Source organism: Aulonocara stuartgranti, assembly GCF_965226115.1.
Source record: "Aulonocara stuartgranti genome assembly, chromosome: 10".
In the NCBI taxonomy this organism is placed as follows: domain Eukaryota; kingdom Metazoa; phylum Chordata; class Actinopteri; order Cichliformes; family Cichlidae; genus Aulonocara; species Aulonocara stuartgranti.
This window is the reverse complement of record NC_138946.1, coordinates 34,464,799-34,482,537: the sequence shown is the minus strand read 5'-3', so window position 1 is coordinate 34,482,537 and position 17,739 is coordinate 34,464,799. Positions and strand designations below refer to the sequence as shown.

General features: G+C 43.9%; 1 protein-coding gene across 1 annotated transcript in view; it reads right to left on the bottom strand.

Moving 5' to 3' along the window:
• Positions 1-17,739, bottom strand: part of LOC309715581 (synaptotagmin-like protein 2) — a 101,655-nt gene that overhangs the window by 83,434 nt on the left and 482 nt on the right. Inside the window, exons 2-8 of the mRNA XM_082548831.1 lie at positions 7,221-7,324; positions 6,649-6,779; positions 5,880-6,128; positions 5,448-5,602; positions 3,973-4,096; positions 1,670-1,739; positions 1,497-1,581 (exon numbers count right to left, since the gene is read on the bottom strand). Coding sequence (XP_082404957.1) covers positions 1,497-1,581; positions 1,670-1,739; positions 3,973-4,096; positions 5,448-5,602; positions 5,880-5,980 — 535 coding nt within the window. The 5' untranslated portion in view covers positions 5,981-6,128; positions 6,649-6,779; positions 7,221-7,324. The remainder of the gene's footprint in view (positions 1-1,496; positions 1,582-1,669; positions 1,740-3,972; positions 4,097-5,447; positions 5,603-5,879; positions 6,129-6,648; positions 6,780-7,220; positions 7,325-17,739) is intronic.

The window sequence follows — 17,739 nt, the reverse complement described above, 5'->3', positions numbered from 1 at the left end:
GTGGACTCTGTGGACTGTGTAGATCATCACTCTGTGCAGTCGGTAAACAGAGGGAACAGCAGCCTTCTCCTGTGGCCTAACATAGTGCTGTTGTGTAAGGTTTTAAAGAGAGAGCCTTCCTGCATGGATCCCTCAGCACTGGAGGATTCCTGTTGAATTACCTTTTGGTGGCAGGTCTGAGATGTTGATTCCTTCATCATCTTCTTCAAATGTGAAAGATTCAGATTTGCTAGGACTTCGAGCTGGTAACATGTTGACTGTACAGCTGCAGGACTGCAGGAGCTCCTCAGCTGTCATCTGTCTAGACTCTGACTGAGAAACCGTGTCTGTCACCACCGTGGTTTTGTATCAAGATGTTACCGTCTCTCCATTTGATTTTTCTCTGTGATCAAATGATTGATGATATCAAGTGAGACTGAAAGGAAACTTCTTCATTACTGAGGCTTCCTTCACTCCAGCTGCCCTCCTACAGATATGCTTATACTGTCTGATCTGTGGGTCTGTCCTCTTGAAGAGTGGAACTTAATTGGAAGAGGAATTTGTACATCCCGTTCTTGCTTTTGGGATTTTAAAGGGTCAAAAGATATGATGTTTTCCTGTGGACCAGAACTCTGTACCCCTGCTGAAGAGTCATTCGTCTCCTCATAGATGAGGACTGGAGTAGCTCTGTATAAATCAGCAAAGATGCTGCGTTCAGTCTTTTGTAACGAGTATTTTCCTGGGACCCATCAGCAGCATCCTGCTCTGACATTGCTATTGCAAGCACAGGATTGTTCTTTATGTTGTTTACATCACAGCTGCACTGAGATCCATGTTGCATTTCTAATTCTCTCTTGGTTCCTGCACACCTATCAGCCATATTTGGTTATAGCGCTCACATGTAATTAGTACATCTGGCCCCAGATGACCTATTGTGCCGTGTCTTAACTGTCATTGTTATCTTTGGTTGATTATTTCTGTGAAAGTTTTCCAGACCCAAAGTCATGCAGTACAGATTAGAGCTCTGGAATGCACATCTCTGTAATTCCCTAGCTACTCTGGCAGCCTCTGGTATTTGGATTTCCTTTCCTTCTAATGACCCCTGAGAAAATCTCTGCTCCCAGCTCACTGCGCATTTTATAGCAAGTGATTCAGAGAATTCAAGAGCCCAGCTCAACGTTGTTCCTACAAGTAAAAGTTCCAAAAGTAAAAACTAAGAAAGAATTCGTTATTATTTGGGGGGATTTCTGAGTCACAATAAGGTAAAGTTGTAAGAAATAAGCAGCCAGTGTGAGCATTAACCTGCCATCCAGCCGCTGCTCGTGTCAGACATGCTGTTTATGGCAGACGCAGGATTTTTAAACATGAGCAACACAAGTTTCCCAGCTGGTCTCCTTAAAGAGCAACAAATCTGTCTGTACGTATCGTTTGTTGACGGGCTTGTTCATAGAATAATCCACTTCAAGTCACAATATATATTCTAATAACCAAAATATAATGTTTCCATAATAACTCACATTCCTTTGTTTGGCTTTGATTCACTGCTTCATCCGATGCCTGACTCTCCTTTTCAGGCTCGCTGTTGAACGGGTTTCTTATCTGCTACAAGAAAAAGATTACAACACAACACATGCAGCCACTGTAACATGAAACTGCAGTCATTTCTTTCAATTACAGGGCAGAAACAAACCTTCATGCGAGACTGTGAATTTGATTTCAGAGTTTCTTGTTGGGTTTCATCGAGGTTCTGATGTTGATAACTGTAAACAAAGAACACGCGATGTGTTGACAAAGAAAAGTCGAGATAAACAGATTCACACTTTTTAACTTTTGTGGAAAGTGCCAGTGTAACCTCACTGCTGCCCTTATAACACACGTGCACTGGAAAACAGTAAGTAAAATGATCTAAATTAGCTAAACAACGCACGTTCTCTGACTCATAGAAACGGCTGTGAAGTAAATCCTCTGATAGGATGGAACGAACAGAAACTCAGTTACATACAGTGAACTCAGATTCAAAATGTAACTGAAAGAAACTCCGTCCCGGGTCCGTGGATCGGGTTTCCCCGAGGCGTGGGCGTCTATAAGCAGAGTTTTGTCTTTACCCTATAAGATTCAAAATTATTCTTAAGTAACACTCAGCAATATATTCTCAAGTAGCACTCAGATATGCCGTCAGCGGGTTAGTTACGACGTCGGGAGCAGTTAGGAGAACAAAGTGATACAGAGACTGTTCAGGTTGCTTTCCCAAAATCAACTCAAAGTTTTATTCTTTTGTGCAGCGGTATTTATAGGCAGAAAGTTCGTGTGTCAACAAGTTTCAAGTTAAAACCATATAAGCAAGGTCCCCCAGCTCTGAAAGAGGCCTTCTACAATCGTATCTCAACATACCTTTGACAGGTCCGTTAAACACTAGACAGTTGGAATCCTTTGTTCTACAATTGCAGTAAGATGCACTCTCAAGGCCTATAAATCTTATACAGAGGTCTCCTACATCCGTGAGTTCTGACACAACCCAGATGGTCTTCACATAAACATCTTCTGCAAGGGAGTGATAAGTAAAAGAGTGATTTGTTGGTGTTTTCCCTCCAACCTTAGTATCTACTTTCACACCATAAAATCTTGAGTTGACAAAGCAAGAGAAAATGACGGTTAACATAAAGAGCCTTGTTGAGTCACAGAATCTTCTGTCTAATATCATCAAAAAAAGTACCCAGTAAATGCTCCCATAATACTAAAATATCTAACAGTAACTTTTTACAAATATTTCTTTAATATTCATACAAAACTTTACACTGAACAAACAAACCTGGGCTTTGAAGTGTTTTCTAAAAACAGCAGCTGTTTGTGAATTTACTGGCAGAAGAAATGTGAATGTTGATGTTTTCAGTTCTGTGAAGGACTCGTTTGACAGTTCGGCCTTGATCTTAATCAAACACAAACCATCATTTTACACACCAGTAGATTTAGCCGGGCACACGTGGACTCCATCAAACTGCAAAAGCAGTCTCATGGACCAAGAAGCACCACCAGAGCTTAACTGTACCTGTCATAACTAATACCTTCAAATACATTTATTAAACACACCAAAACCTTATTTGCTTTTCAGCAGCCAGTGACTCTCACAGACCTGACGCAGAACATTTGAGTCTGAAATCTTATCTCACTAACGGCAGCAAAGAATTTGTGGGACTTGTCCCCAGAATAGTGGAAAACGTGAACATATAAGACCTCGTAAGGAGATTAGTGAGCGGTACAGAGCGAGTTACTAAGTATCACTTAGTGCACAAGTCCCCTAACGAGCAGTTAAGAGCAAATAATCCTGGAGTGGAGCATGTGATGGAGCTCAAAGAACCTGGATTATGGGAGGAAACCTTGAAATACCCAGGCGACCACAGCCCTGGCGCCATGGTGGAGACGGCAACCGTGCGAACCACCGCGCAGATTTAAAATCCCTTTAAATTATTATTTAAATTAAGTAGATCAGCCAAAGATCATGGGGCGATCGTGGCTCAAGAGTTAGGAGTTCGCCTTGTAATCGGAAGGTTGCCGGTTCGAGCCCCGGCTTGGAAAGTCTCGGTCGTTGTGTCCTTGGGCAAGACACTTCACCCGTTGCCTACTGGTGGTGGTCAGAGGGCCCGGTGGCGCCAGTGTCCGGCAGCCTCGCCTCTGTCAGTGCGCCCCAGGGTGGCTGTGGCTACAATGTAGCTGCCATCACCAGTGTGTGAATGTGTGGATGACTGGATATGTAAAGCGCTTTGGGGTCCTTAGGGACTAGTAAAGCGCTATATAAATACAGGCCATTTACCATTTACCAGATATTATGCTTACTGCCACACTGCCATGTTTTCAAGTAAGGAACTGTGTGTTAATCGTAAGAGAGAAGCGTGCAGTTCAAACTGTGTATGAAAACTTCAGGAGTCAAAATATTGATAAAGAACAGATTTGTGTGAAATCACGGCTGCTTGGCTGGTTTATCTTTCTTATACTCACTGATTATTGCTGAGCTCCATGTGAGGCTCCTGAAGGACACCACAGCAAACAGCTGGTAAGGACACGTCTTTGCTTTCAGTGCTGACAAAGCTGCACCTCTCAGCCGACGTCTGGGAGAGCTCCACTGCAGCACATCACACACAACTGCTGTTAAGAAGCTATTTTTAATTAGAGGAAAATGTTATCCAACTGTAAACAACCATATTTTGTTAATGCCGAGTTTAACTGCACTAGCCACGCCCAGGTCGATTACTGTCTATGTGTTAAATCAATAAAGCTCTTAAACAGAAACTTTCTGACAAAGTAAACTAAGCTAAAAGATCCTTAACAAAGTATGTCATGATCTAAAGAAACTTAAGAATGATTAAGAAAATAGATGAATGACATCTATCAGTCTGAAAATGGTTGCAAAGGTGATAGGTTTGTAGCTTGAATCTATCCGCTGGAACGTTGAAGACAATATAATTACACTGCAAAGCAAGACACAAGTAGGCAAACTTCTTCATGTTTCTCGTGCACGGGAGAGAACCGGACAGGCACCGTTCCTTCGCTTGACCCCAGTTGCTCTCGTCCGTTCTCCCGTACCACTGCCCTTTTATTGAGGTTACATGAATATGCATAAGTTCATTAACATATGACGTCTACATACAAACAAAGAGTACCTTGTGTATGTATATGTGTGTGTGTGTGTGTGTGTGTGTGTGTGTGTGTGTGTGTGTGTGTGTGTGTGTGTGTGTGTGTGTGTGTGACCCCATAAATGACTTCCCTAAACCTGCTGGTCTGGAAGTCCAACAGTTCATCTAAACAAAAGGCACTTAGCCTAAAACAGATATAGCCACGTTAATCCTACCATAAAACAATAAAACAAGGTACGACCTCTTCTCATGCTCCCAGGATGTAGGTGTGGAATGCACACCAAGCCTTTGCAGCCTGTTAAAGATCACACATCCTATCACTACACAATCGATTATGCACCTCTAAGCATACTGTATATGGTTAAATATTTCTAAGCATAAATGACAATCAACAATACAAAACCTAACAAAAGGTATTTGGAGTCCAGGGAACCCACAGAGATCATCCACAGCTGTGAAAACGTGAAACAGTGAACCGTCCCAGAATTGGCCAACCTACCAAATTTACTCCAAGAGCCATTAGTGTGTCAGCGGCAATATCACAAACAAACACAAAACAACAGCAAAAGGCCTCACTTGCCTTATTAATGTTGGTGTATGTGATTCAAAAATATGAAAGACACAATGGTCGGTTTGGGTTTCATGAGTTCTAAGACAAAAACACCACTAATAAATACGTCTGGGTGGATCTGTAGATGCAGCCTGACTCTGTGTGGAACGGTCGGAAAATAAAACTACTCCTTGTTACAAATATTTTGAATCTTTGATTTCAGGCTTTGCTTGGAGAGATCTTGCATTTTAATGTATCACACATCTTCTGGAAGGATGCAGCAGACTTACGTATAGTCTTCAGTTTAAGTGTGCGCCTCATGGAGGCCCTGATGATGTCAGAGCCATGGATGCGATCCTGATGGCGAAGCTGCTTCGTCTCATAGAACCACTCTCCAGTCAAGTATCTCAGCTGGCTTTTGTTCATCACGGACTTCTGCAGGTTTCTGAGTGAAACCACATCAGTGGAAATTATAACAGTTAATAAACTTACCCTTTACTACATTTATGGTACAGGAGACACACATACATATATATATGTGTGTGTGTGTGTGTGTGTGTGTGTGTGTGTGTGTGTGTGTGTGTGTGTGTGTATACACATATGTGATAATAAGAGATTGAAGGAGTTTCATTTTTATCTGCACCTCAAATTGTCCAATTAAATGTTTTCATAATCTATATCTTTATGTTTCCTGTGACTGAACAATAGAACGACTGACTCACTGGACACGTTGGTCCTCAAGCTTCTTTAGCTCAGCATCTCTTTTCAGCACAGTCAGGATGGTTTCCTGTTCCTCTTTGGTCAAGAAACTCAGGTCAATCATGGTGACAGTCGCCCCTTGTGTGATGCTTTGAGGTTGTGTTTAGTCATGTAGCTCTCCTTGAAGCTCACAGATGCTTTTATTGATCCTTGAAGTCAAACCAAGTGGCAACAACAGCTGTGTTTGATCCATGTTGTAGAACAGCTAAATACTAAGACAGAAATTCAGACGTTACTTTTTTCATCTGGACACATTTTTCTTTAGCTGGGTTCGTTTCTGCATCAGTGCTTGAATCTGAAAGAATCAAACGAGGGAGGGGAAATTCTTTCACCTGATTCAGAAAAGCCTGCTTCTCTATTAGCATTCAAAAGTAGTAAGCAGTAGAGCGACAGAGAGATCGGTCCAGCAGCTTCAGCAGCTTTGGTGTTAGCTTTACTTAAGCTTCACATAAAAAGCAGACGGCCTATAATATTATGCACATATGCACCATTTCAACAGTTTTTATATGAGCAGAAAGTTTAAAATCTAACTTTGTTACATAGAAAAGGAGCTTTAATGCTCTTTTACTATGGTTTCATACATAATTCCACGTTCACACACTACGGGAGTCACAACATCAGTCTTAACTTTTGACTGGACATACAATGGATGCATTAAAATGATATCTCAACCATTTAGAGTTATAGTTTCTGCTATTTCCTGAGTATGAAGTTAGGAAGAAATCAACTCACCTCTTGCTGTAGAGCCCTGAGTGAAAGCTAAGCTACAAGCCCTGGGCTGATGTAGAAAGGTGGAGCTTCAGAGGACAGCTGAAGGAGGCGGCAGACAGATGATGGAGGTTCTGTCTGCACCACGTTTTACTCTGCAGAATATCACTTTTAGTCTCAGGAAGACCGTCTCACTGAGAAACAACCTTGCATCAACATGTAGCGTGTCGAGTTTGTTACTGTCAAACTTACAGCACAACTTCACCTCAAACAAACTGAGACTTTAATCAGTCAATAAATAAACCTCTGAGTTCAGAGGGGCGATTTGTTCTCTTGATACTGAAGTCACCACAACAACCTCAAAAGCGTGACCATTTTATTGTGTCACGGAGGACAGCAGGTGGACCTACGTGCAGATTCAAACCTGGAAAACAGCGATAAGGATTCTCAAGCTTTATTGATAAACACAAGGATAAACAATGACTAGTGTGGTATCTGAGATACGATGGGACTGTGGACAGAGCGAGAGAGCGGTTAGGTAAAGAGCAGAGAACTGAACACTGAATTCAGTGATACTGGATGGGTTTGCGTCTTACTTGGCAGGTGGAGTGATCTTCTTATGGCCTCTGACAGTGGACTCATCTCTGTGCTTGTCCTGCTAGACCTCAGTGCAGCGTTCGATACTGTCGACCATAATATCCTATTAGAGCGATTAGAACATGCTGTAGGTATTACAGGTACTGCGCTGCAGTGGTTTGTATCATATCTATCTAATAGACTCCAGTTTGTGCATGTAAATGGAGAGTCCTCTTCACACACTGAGGTTAATTATGGAGTTCCACAGGGTTCAGTGCTAGGACCAATTCTGTTTACATTATACATGCTTCCCTTAGGCAGCATCATTAGAAGACATAGCATACATTTACACTGCTATGCAGATGACACCCAGCTCTATCTGTCCATGAAGCCAGATAACACACACCAATGAGTTAAACTGCAGGAATGTCTTAAAGACATAAAGACCTGGATGGCCACTAACTTTCTGCTTCTTAATTCAGATCAAACTGAGGTTATTGTACTCGGCCCTGAAAAGCTTAGAAATATGGTATCTAAGCAGATGCTTACTCTGGATGGCATTACCTTGGCCTCCAGTAACGCTGTGAGGAACCTTGGAGTCATTTTTGACCAGGACATGTCCTTCAACGCACATATTAAACAAATATGTAAGACTGCGTTCTTCCATTTGCGCAACATCTCTAATATTAGAAATATCCTGTCTCAGAGTGACGCTGAAAAACTAGTTCATGCATTTATTACTTCCAGGCTGGACGACTGTAATTCATTATTATCAGGATGTCCTAAAAACTCCCTGAAAAGCCTTCAGTTAATCCAAAATGCTGCAGCAAGAGTCCTGACAGGGACTAGAAAGAGAGAGCAGATTTCTCCTGTATTGGCTTCCCTTCATTGGCTTCCTGTTAAATCCAGAATTCAAAATCCTGCTCCTCACATACAAGGTCTTAAATAATCAGGCCCCTTCTTATCTTAATGACCTTGTAGTACCATGTCAGCCTATTAGAGCACTTCGCTCTCGCTCTGCAGGCCTACTTGTTGTTCCTAGAGTATTTAAAAGTAGAATGAGAGGCAGAGCCTTCAGTTTTCAGGCCCCTCTTCTGTGGAACCAGCTTCCAGTTTGGATTCAGGAGACAGACACTATCTCTACTTTCAAGATCAGGCTTCAAACTTTCCTTTTTGCTAAAGCATATAGTTAGGGCTGGACCAGGTGACCCTGAATCCTCCCTTAGTTATGCTGCAATAGACGTAGGCTGCCGGGGATTCCCATGATGCATTGAGTTTGTTGTGATAAGATAAGATAAGATAAGATAAGATAAGATAACCTTTATTAGTCCCACACGTGGGAAATTTGTTTTGTCACAGCAGGAAGTGGACAGTGCAAAAGTTATGACGCAAAAATTAGAATACAATAAGAATAAATACAGTACACAACTGTACAGAATAGAATAAAATAATATACTATATACAGTAGAATAAAATAGAATAAAAATATACAATAAGATAAAAATAGAATACGAATGCTATATACAACTGAGTAAAAATACAACGATGACAGAAAGGATTATTGCACTTAGTGTTATTGCACATGTGTGGATGTGTGTGTTTGTTCAGTTAAAGTCTTTATTATGGAGTCTGACAGCAGTGGGGAGGAAAGACCTGCGAAATCTCTCCGTCCCACACCGTGGGTGCCGCAGTCTCCCACTGAAGGAGCTGCTCAGTGCTGTCACAGTCTGCTGCATGGGGTGGGAGATGTTGTCCATCAGGGATGATAGCTTAGCCGCCGTTCTCCTGTCACTCACTACCTCCACTGGGTCCAGAGGGCATCCTAGAACAGAGCTGGCCCTTCGGATCACCCTGTTCAGTCTCTTCCTGTCCCCAGCAGAGATGCTGCCGCCCCAGCAGACCACACCATAAAAGATAGCAGAAGCCACCACAGAGTCATAGAAGGTCTTCAGGAGTGGGCCCTCCACCCCAAACGACCTGAGTCTCCGCAGCAGGTACAGCCTGCTCTGCCCTTTCCTGTAGAGGGCGTCTGAGTTATGAGTCCAGTCCAGTCTGTTGTTCAGATGAACACCAAGGTACCTGTAGCTGTCCACAGCCTCAATGTCCATACCCTGGATGTTCAGTGGTTGCAGTGGAGAACGCTTGTGCCTGCGGAAGTCTACCACCAGCTCCTTGGTTTTACTGGCGTTGATCTGGAGGTAGTTCAGCTGGCACCAGTCCACAAAGTCTTGGGTCAGACCTCTGTACTCCTTGTCGTCCCCATCAGTGATGAGGCCGACTATTGCAGAGTCATCAGAGAACTTCTGCAGGAAGCACTGGGTGGAATTGTGGGAGAAGTCTGCAGTGTAGATGGTGAAGAGGAACGGAGCCAGAACCGTTCCCTGTGGGGCCCCCGTACTGCAGACGACCCTGTCCGACACACAGCCCTGAGTCCTCACATACTGTGGTCGGTCGGTGAGGTAGTCCAAAATCCAGGTAGTGAGGTGATGGTCCACTCCAGAGTTCTCCAGCTTGTCCTTCAGAACCGAGGGAAGAATAGTGTTGAAGGCACTGGAGAAATCAAAGAACATGATTCTCACAGTGCTTCCAGCGGTCTCCAGGTGAGCGAGGGAACGATGTAGGAGGTGAATGACGGCATCGTCCGCTCCAATGCCAGGCTGGTAGGCAAACTGAAGTGGGTCCAGTGATGAGCTTGTTAGGCGCCGAAGCTGAGCCAGGACCAACCGCTCCAGGGTCTTCATCAGGTGGGATGTCAGAGCCACCGGCCTGTAGCTGTTGAGGTCCTTGGGGCGTGAAGTCTTTGGCACTGGTACAACACAGGAGGTTTTCCAGAGCTGTGGGACTCTTCCCAACCTCAGGCTCAGGTTGAAGAGGTGCTCCATCACCCCACACAGTTGGTCCGCGCAGGACCTGACGACCCTCGAGCTGATGCCATCTGGGCCCGCTGCCTTCTTGCCATTAATCCTCCTCAGTTCCCTCCTAACCTGGGTGGTTGAGAGAGACAGGCTGGAGCCTTGTGTTGAGTGTGTATTGGATGCTGTTGTTGGGGGTGGGGGGGAGTGAGCAGGGTGAATAGAGGAGGTGTGAAGTGTCTGAGGTGTCTGAGGTGGAACAGCAGCAGTGGGGGTGGGTGAGTCTGCAGCCGATGTTGTAGACTGCCTCATGGCTGAATCAAATCTGTTGAAGAAATGATTCAGTTCATTTGCCCATCTCACATCCCTCCCAGGCAGAGAGTTCTGCTGTTTGTGGCCTGAGATGGTTCTGAGGCCTCTCCAGACTTCACCAACGTTGTTTTGCTGAAGCTGGTTCTCCATCTTCTGCCTGTAGCTGTCCTTCCCATTCCTTATCAGTCCCCTCAACTCTCTCTGCACCCTTTTCAACTCCTCTTTGTCTTTGGATTTGAAGGCCCTCCTCTTCTGCTTGAGGACAGCTTTAATTTCTGGGGTAATCCAAGGTTTGTTGTTGGAGAAACACCGTACAGTCCTGGTAGGTACGGTGTTATCCACACAGAAATTAATATAGTCAGTAATGCATGTAGTAAGGCTGTCGATGTCCTCTCCATGGTCGTCACAGATCACCTCCCACACAGTCGACTCAAAACAATCCTTAAGAGCCTCCTCGCTCTCCTCTGACCATCTCTGCACTGTGCGGGTGGCTGGTGGCACCCTGCGCACTAAGGGCTCATACACAGGGACAAGGTGCACCAGGTTGTGGTCAGATTTGCCCAGTGGAGGGAGAGGTGATGAACTGTATGCCTCTTCAGCATTGGCATACAGTAAGTCCAGTGTTTTATTGTCTCTGGTTGAGCAGGTCACATACTGGGTGAAGGTGGGCAGTGTGGAGTCCAAAGAGGCATGATTGAAGTCCCCTGATATTATGAGAAGGGCTCTCGGAGATTGTGTTTGCAGTCTGCTGACCACTGAGTGGAGAGTGTCACAGGCTGCATCCGCGTTGGCCGAGGGGGGGACATACGCTGTTATTGCGATAACATGCGAGAATTCCCGGGGCAGATAGTACGGACGCATGCTAACGGCTAACAGCTCAATGTCTCTGCTGCAGAGTTGTTCTTTCACAGTGATGTGCCCAGGGTTACACCATCTGTCGTTCACAAAAACTGCCAGTCCCCCTCCTTTCCTCTTACCGCTCTCTCTCGTCCTGTCCGCTCGCAGCATCTGAAATCCCGGTAGTGTCACGCTTGTGTCCGGAGTTAGCGGTGTTAGCCACGACTCCGTTAGCATCATGATGCTACATTGCCGGTACTCCCTCTGTGACCAGGTTAGCGACGTGAGCTCATTTTATATTTGGCGCTATATAAATAAAATTGAATTGAATTGAATTGGAGTGTGTGAGGCTCGGTGGGGAGAGGGAGTGGCTGGGTGGGCGTCCTGGAAGGTGGGTGTGTGGAGAGAGTCTGACCTGTTTTATCTGATCTACAGGAGCCGTAGGCAGGAGGGCAGGCAGGGGGGGAGGAATGAATCCGGGAACAGAGTGAAGACTAATGGCAACCAGCGTCCAGAGAATGTGAGCTGGAGGCGAGTGGAGTGATGGTCCAGAGAGGTGATAGAGGCACAACACAGAGACCATAAACATGAAGCAAGAGTGGCCTGTGACTAACGTGAGCTCAGCTGATGAACTTGTGGAGAAGAGATGTTGACGCTGGGCTTAAATACTGCCTTACTGATTGTCTTGGATCCACCAGGTGAGATGAGCAGATGGACTGATGAGGGCTCTGCCCAGAGGTGGAGGAGCAGGGAAAACGTGGAAAAACACAGGACGCTCGCCTGGACTGGGTGGAACGTGGGGTGTATGCATGTGGATGAGGTAAGCTTCAGCTTGACAGCAGACGGACCGATGATGGTTTCAACTTCGTATGGTCTAATGTAGCGTGGATTCTGAATCCAGACATGACAGCAGCGGTGGAGGTGATGCTGGACCGAAGCAACGGCAAACTCCGGCACATCCACAGGAAACAGCGGAGGTTGGTAACCTACAGACACTTTGAAAGGGGAAAGACCGGCTGCAGATGAGGTGAGTGAATTCTGCGCTTGCTCAACCCATGGAGGGCATGTTGACCAGGGTGGCGGATTATGTTTGGCGATGCAGCGGAGAGTGGACTCTAGCTCCTGGTTGAGACTCTCCATCAGGCTGTTGGATTGAGGGTAGTAGCCTAAACTAGACTGGCCTTGGCCCTGAATGCTGAACAGAAAGCCATTCAGACTTGTGAGGTAAGCTGGGACCTCTGTCTGACACGATTTCTGCCAGGATGTGTGAAGCCTGAAGACATGGTCTACCAGGAGTTTTGCATTTCGGATGCTGTAGGGAGTTTATACAGTGCAATGAAGTGGGCGGACTTGGAGAACCTGCCAATGATAGACAGGATAACAGACTTGCCAGAGCAAACAGACAGCCCGGTGACAAAGTCTACGGCCATATGCAACCATGGCCTGGAGCAGACCTGAAGGTCATTGAGTTCTATTCTTTCTCCGTGCACAGGTGGTACATGGTGGTACCATGGTGACATACTCCCGGAGATCCTTCTCAAGGGTTTCTGTGATGGCTGCACTTACAGCCACACAGTGGTAATACCACCATGTTAGTGTAGAGGCTTATAAGTAACCTTGCATTCACATGTCTTTTAGAGTTTCGTTTAGAGTTAATTCACGTATCCACATAACGCTGCATTCTAAAATAAGTGCGCACATTTTAGTTTACACTGTTATGTATGATGAATTTTTTTGTTTTCTGAGTTACCGTAGTTGCAGCTGTTCCAGTCCCTTGATTAAGGAGCCAAGAGGTGGAAAAGGGGCGGAGCAAGCTTTAAAGGAAGACTGCAAATTGGTTCATGCCATAACTCGGGACCATGGGGGGGGATTGGAGTTCATTATGTTTGGTTTAGTTAGGTTTTGTGTGTTTTACCCCTTTTCCTGTTTTTGTGGGCTGATCAGCCACTATTTAAGTTTCCCCTTTGTCTCATTAAGTTGGGTCAGTTTGAGTTATCAGTAGTGTTGTCAACTTTGAGTAGAGTTTTGTTGTTTTGACCTCTTTTATGGGCCCAAGATTTTGATTCTTTTTGCATGAGTTAACCAATTATGTTTTTGGGTTAAGTAAAAAACCTTTTTTTTTGGACTTTAACCTGTGCCTAAGTTTCCTTCACTGCTCGGTCCATCACAGTTTCCCACCAGAAATGCCAGTTAAGGAAATGGTCCTACCTCCCAGGGTGACAGGTGAACCTTGCAGCACCTCCATTTTCACCTCTATGCCCAACCAAACCCCACATCAGCCAAGCCTGCTACCAGCATCATTCTCACCTCCACGCATGCCATCACACATCCAACCCCTCAGAAGGGATTTATTGTTTATTGTATTGTTATCATGAACCCAAATGCAGTGCAACCTCTCTGAACTGAGAAGGCAGACAGCTCGTCCCCTGTCTGCCTCTCTGTGGTGCTGTGAAGCAACAAATCTCTTATTGCAGGTGTACATACTTCTCATTTCATCACCACGAACTCTTTCTGCATCTTTTGGCCAAATACCTTCTTTCATAGCTTCACTCAGATGGAGTCATGTGTGGCGGCAACCAGGTGAGGAGTACAAAGATGAGTGTGTCTTGCCAACAGTCAAACATGGTTTGGGGTGTATGAGTGCTGCCGGGGAGCCACAGTTCATTGATGGAAGCATGAATACCAACATGTGCTGTGACATACTGAAGCATCATATGACCTGGATGAGCATTTAAACAGCAGTAACACTTTTCATTACAGCAGATTTCTTTTGGAAAGTCTGCAACTAAGTTTAAGGGCTTAATTCCTCCATTGTTACTGTTTTCAGTACCAGGTGCCAAAACAGAACAGAGCAGCTAAACTGTGCCACAGAAGTCGATTATCTCGTTAACACTATTACATAATCACTTCTAATCCTCAGCACTGGAGACTATACTATAATAATAATAATAACAATACTATTGATATTCATTTAGAGTCTCTGACTGATCCTTCATTTGATCCTTGATCTGCTAACTTCAATAATCACATCACTGTGCTTGTCGTGCGAGACCGCAGTGCAACATTTCATACTGCTGACAACAATATTTATTTATATAATATTTATATTATAATATGATTATGCGGTAGGAATTAAATGTATTGCACTGCAGTGGTTTGAGTCAGATCTAATAGACTCTTCTTCACACAAAAAAGGTTAATTATGGAGTTCCACAGGGTTCCATACAAGGACCAATTCTGTTTACATTATATATATTTATATAAGGTAGTATCATTTGAAAAAATAGCACACATTTTTGTTGCTAAGCAGATGATGCTATACAGCTCTCAATGAAGCCAGATGACACACATAAAGACGGACCATATCGCTCCCATATTGGCTTCTCTTCATTGGTTCCTTGTTAATTCCAGCATCAAATTTAAAATTCCTCCCACTATACACAAGGTACTAACAGGTGAATAATCAGGTCCCATCTTATCTTAAAGACCTCATACCCAATACAAGACTTTGATCTTAGACCGCTGGTTTACTAGTAACTTCTAAGATATTTTAAAGTAGAATGGGAGGCAGAGCCTTCAGTTTTCAGGCCATCTTCTAGGGCAGTGGTTCCCAAACTTTTTTTGCTGGGCCCCCCTTTGTTTTACAAGAAAAATAGGTAGTAATAAAATAAACTACTAACTCTTTTACGCTGCGTCCGCACCTACACGGGTGTTTTTGAACACGCAGCTGTTTCGTCCACGTAAACGGCATTTCGAATCACCGAAAACTGAGATTTTTTAAAACTCCTTTTTTGCGTTTAACATGTGGACGAGGAATACAGAGTTCATCACACAACGTCAAAGGTATGAGCCTTTATTCGCGTCACGCTGTGGCCACGTTATTGTTTACATGAGATGAATTGCAGAAAGACAGATAGAGACAAAATACTGTTAATCTGACTGTCTGCAGGTTTTACACGCAGTTACTGTCCCTCCATTTACAAAGGCAGAGGCGTCACAGTGTAATTATTTTACTGTAGTTGTTTTTCCTGTGTAATAATGTTCAACATTGCATCAATACATTTTTCAAAAAACACCTCTCTGTGCAAAATGGGTTTAAACACATAAACAGCTGTTGGATCCTGTTTGTCTGTGATTTAGACAGGGGGAACAAACTGTGGCAGGATCAGCCTGATGTTATTTGTATCCCGCTGTAACTTTACTGTATAAAGAGCAAACATCTCCAACATGTCAGGAGTAGTTAGTCATTACAACAAGTGTTTGTGAACACTCAAGAATGTGGGATCCTGTTTTTCTGTGATTTAAACAGCCCAGCGCTGCTCCCGACGCAGGGAAAACCAACCCTGCAGGGAGACCTACCTCTGCACTTGTGCAGGTGAAGCCAAAGGGCAGATTTGCTTCATCATATTTTCTAGTCTTTGTCTCAGAATGAAGTTGGTTTGGAAACATATTCAGCGATGCTTCATCTCCTGCTTTGCGTTTGTGTGGTGCCCCGTGTCCAAGCGTTTTGGGTTTTTTTCCCTTTTCATACACCCCCCCCTGCAATAGCTCTGTGCCCCCCCTAGGGGGCGGGCCTCACACTTTGGGAAGCTCTGTTCTAGGGAACCAGTTCAGTTTGGTTTTGGGAGACGGACACGCTGTATACAATTGCTACCATTTAATTTATGTTTTAAAATCATTGTTTCAGTATAAGTGCATCAAGGTCAGCATTAGGTCAGAGGAGGGAGTGCTGATTTTGGAGGTGGTTCATTTTTTGCAATTAAAGTCTAAATTGTGGATATTTAACCTTTTGTGAATAGTAAAAGGTAATAATCTGAGTGTTCTTCTTTACTAGTGCAAACTGATCTTGCAGGTTATTCTAGCACTTTAATTATAACATTTCCTAGAGACCTACTACTATCGAGGCCTCTAAAATCAACCCAGAAATTACAAGTGCCACGATCAGTAGGTGAGCTACGTTAACAAGTGGGACTGACAGGATTTGACCTGCAAGATTTTTACTTATTTTATCAGTGTTGGTACTGGGTGAATCCCTTCACCCACACCGGCTCCATTCGGACTGTGCATTCCCTACTGGGGAAGACCCACAGGATCCGAAATTAGGACCTTTGTTTTAAAATCAGAGAGCCAAACCAAACTTCCTGTATAGGAGTCTGGGCCCTACAGATTCTTGACCTAAAACGTCTTTAAACACGTGATTTTGCCTCAGAAATAAATCCTCTTTCACTGAAGATCATCATCCGTCTAAAGAATGACTGGCACGCCCGATATATCAGGACACATTTTTTAAAGAACAGGGGAAATGAAGTAACCATCTTTGTAAGGCCTTAAGTCATATTAAATTTATCATGAAAGTCAGTGTCTTACAAACACACACGGATCTTTCTGCTGCTGCAGCTCGACTCAGAGGAAGTGGCAGGAAAACAAAGAATCTTCTTATTACTAATGGAGCTGCTCTGCCAAGCAGGATGCAGCGTTCGAGGTCTGTGTGCTGAGACGCTGCACCTGTGCTTCAGCAGCAGAAGCCACCACAGTCATGAAGGGTGAACTCTGCACAAGCTCAGCTAATGCAAATTCTGACTGTCTCTTGCTCTCACACACGATATCCATCTCAGCTGCCATTAGGCAAGATATATATATATATATATATATATATATATATATATATATATATATATATAGTAGGGGTGCAACGATACACAAAATTCACGGTTCGGTTCGGTTCGATACTTTGGTGTCACGGTTCGATATTTTTTCGATACAAAAAAATGTTCATGCCTTTTTAATTTGTCATTTATTAAAATTATAAATATATATTTTAAATCAAAAGTACAGTTTTTAAATTTAACCCTAACCCTTGTGCGTGTTTTTTATTTTGACAGCGAATGCGCACGTGCGGACCACTTATGTGCAGCCCTGGTTATTTAGCTCGTCATATTGCAGCCACAGAAATTCTTTTGTCCATGAAACCATAAAGCTGCACTTTCTTTTTGCCTTATAGTCTGATTTGTCATAACTTCTCCGTTTTGTGGTAAGCTTTTCTTTGGCTGTCACTTCTTCACCCTGACCTGTCTTATTTGGCTCAGCAGAACTGAAATGCTTTTACACACTCACATAAGCTCAGCGATTCTCTGCGCGATCAACCTCTCACATGTTTAAGCTGCGGGAGATTTCACTTGTCATGTTTGCATAGTAAGCTAACGATTAATAAGACGATGTCAGAGGAATTGGTGCACAAATTATCATCACTCACAGATCAGTGCTGTCGCTCTCTATACACAGTTCGCACGATTGCAAAGTGAAAGCAAAAAAACAAGCGCAAATTCAAACGCGACTTCAATATGTCACATATTGACAGTGGCTCACCGATGCCAATGACATAATTACCCAGCTACATTTCTGAAAGAATGCAAAAGCATTGACATATATTTTTCCTACAATAGCCCGACGGGCAGGGAAGAGATAGATTTTGGTAGCTCGACTGAAAAAAATCGCTAGCCCCAGGATGTCGGGCTAGCGATATTGCAAGCCCTGTATC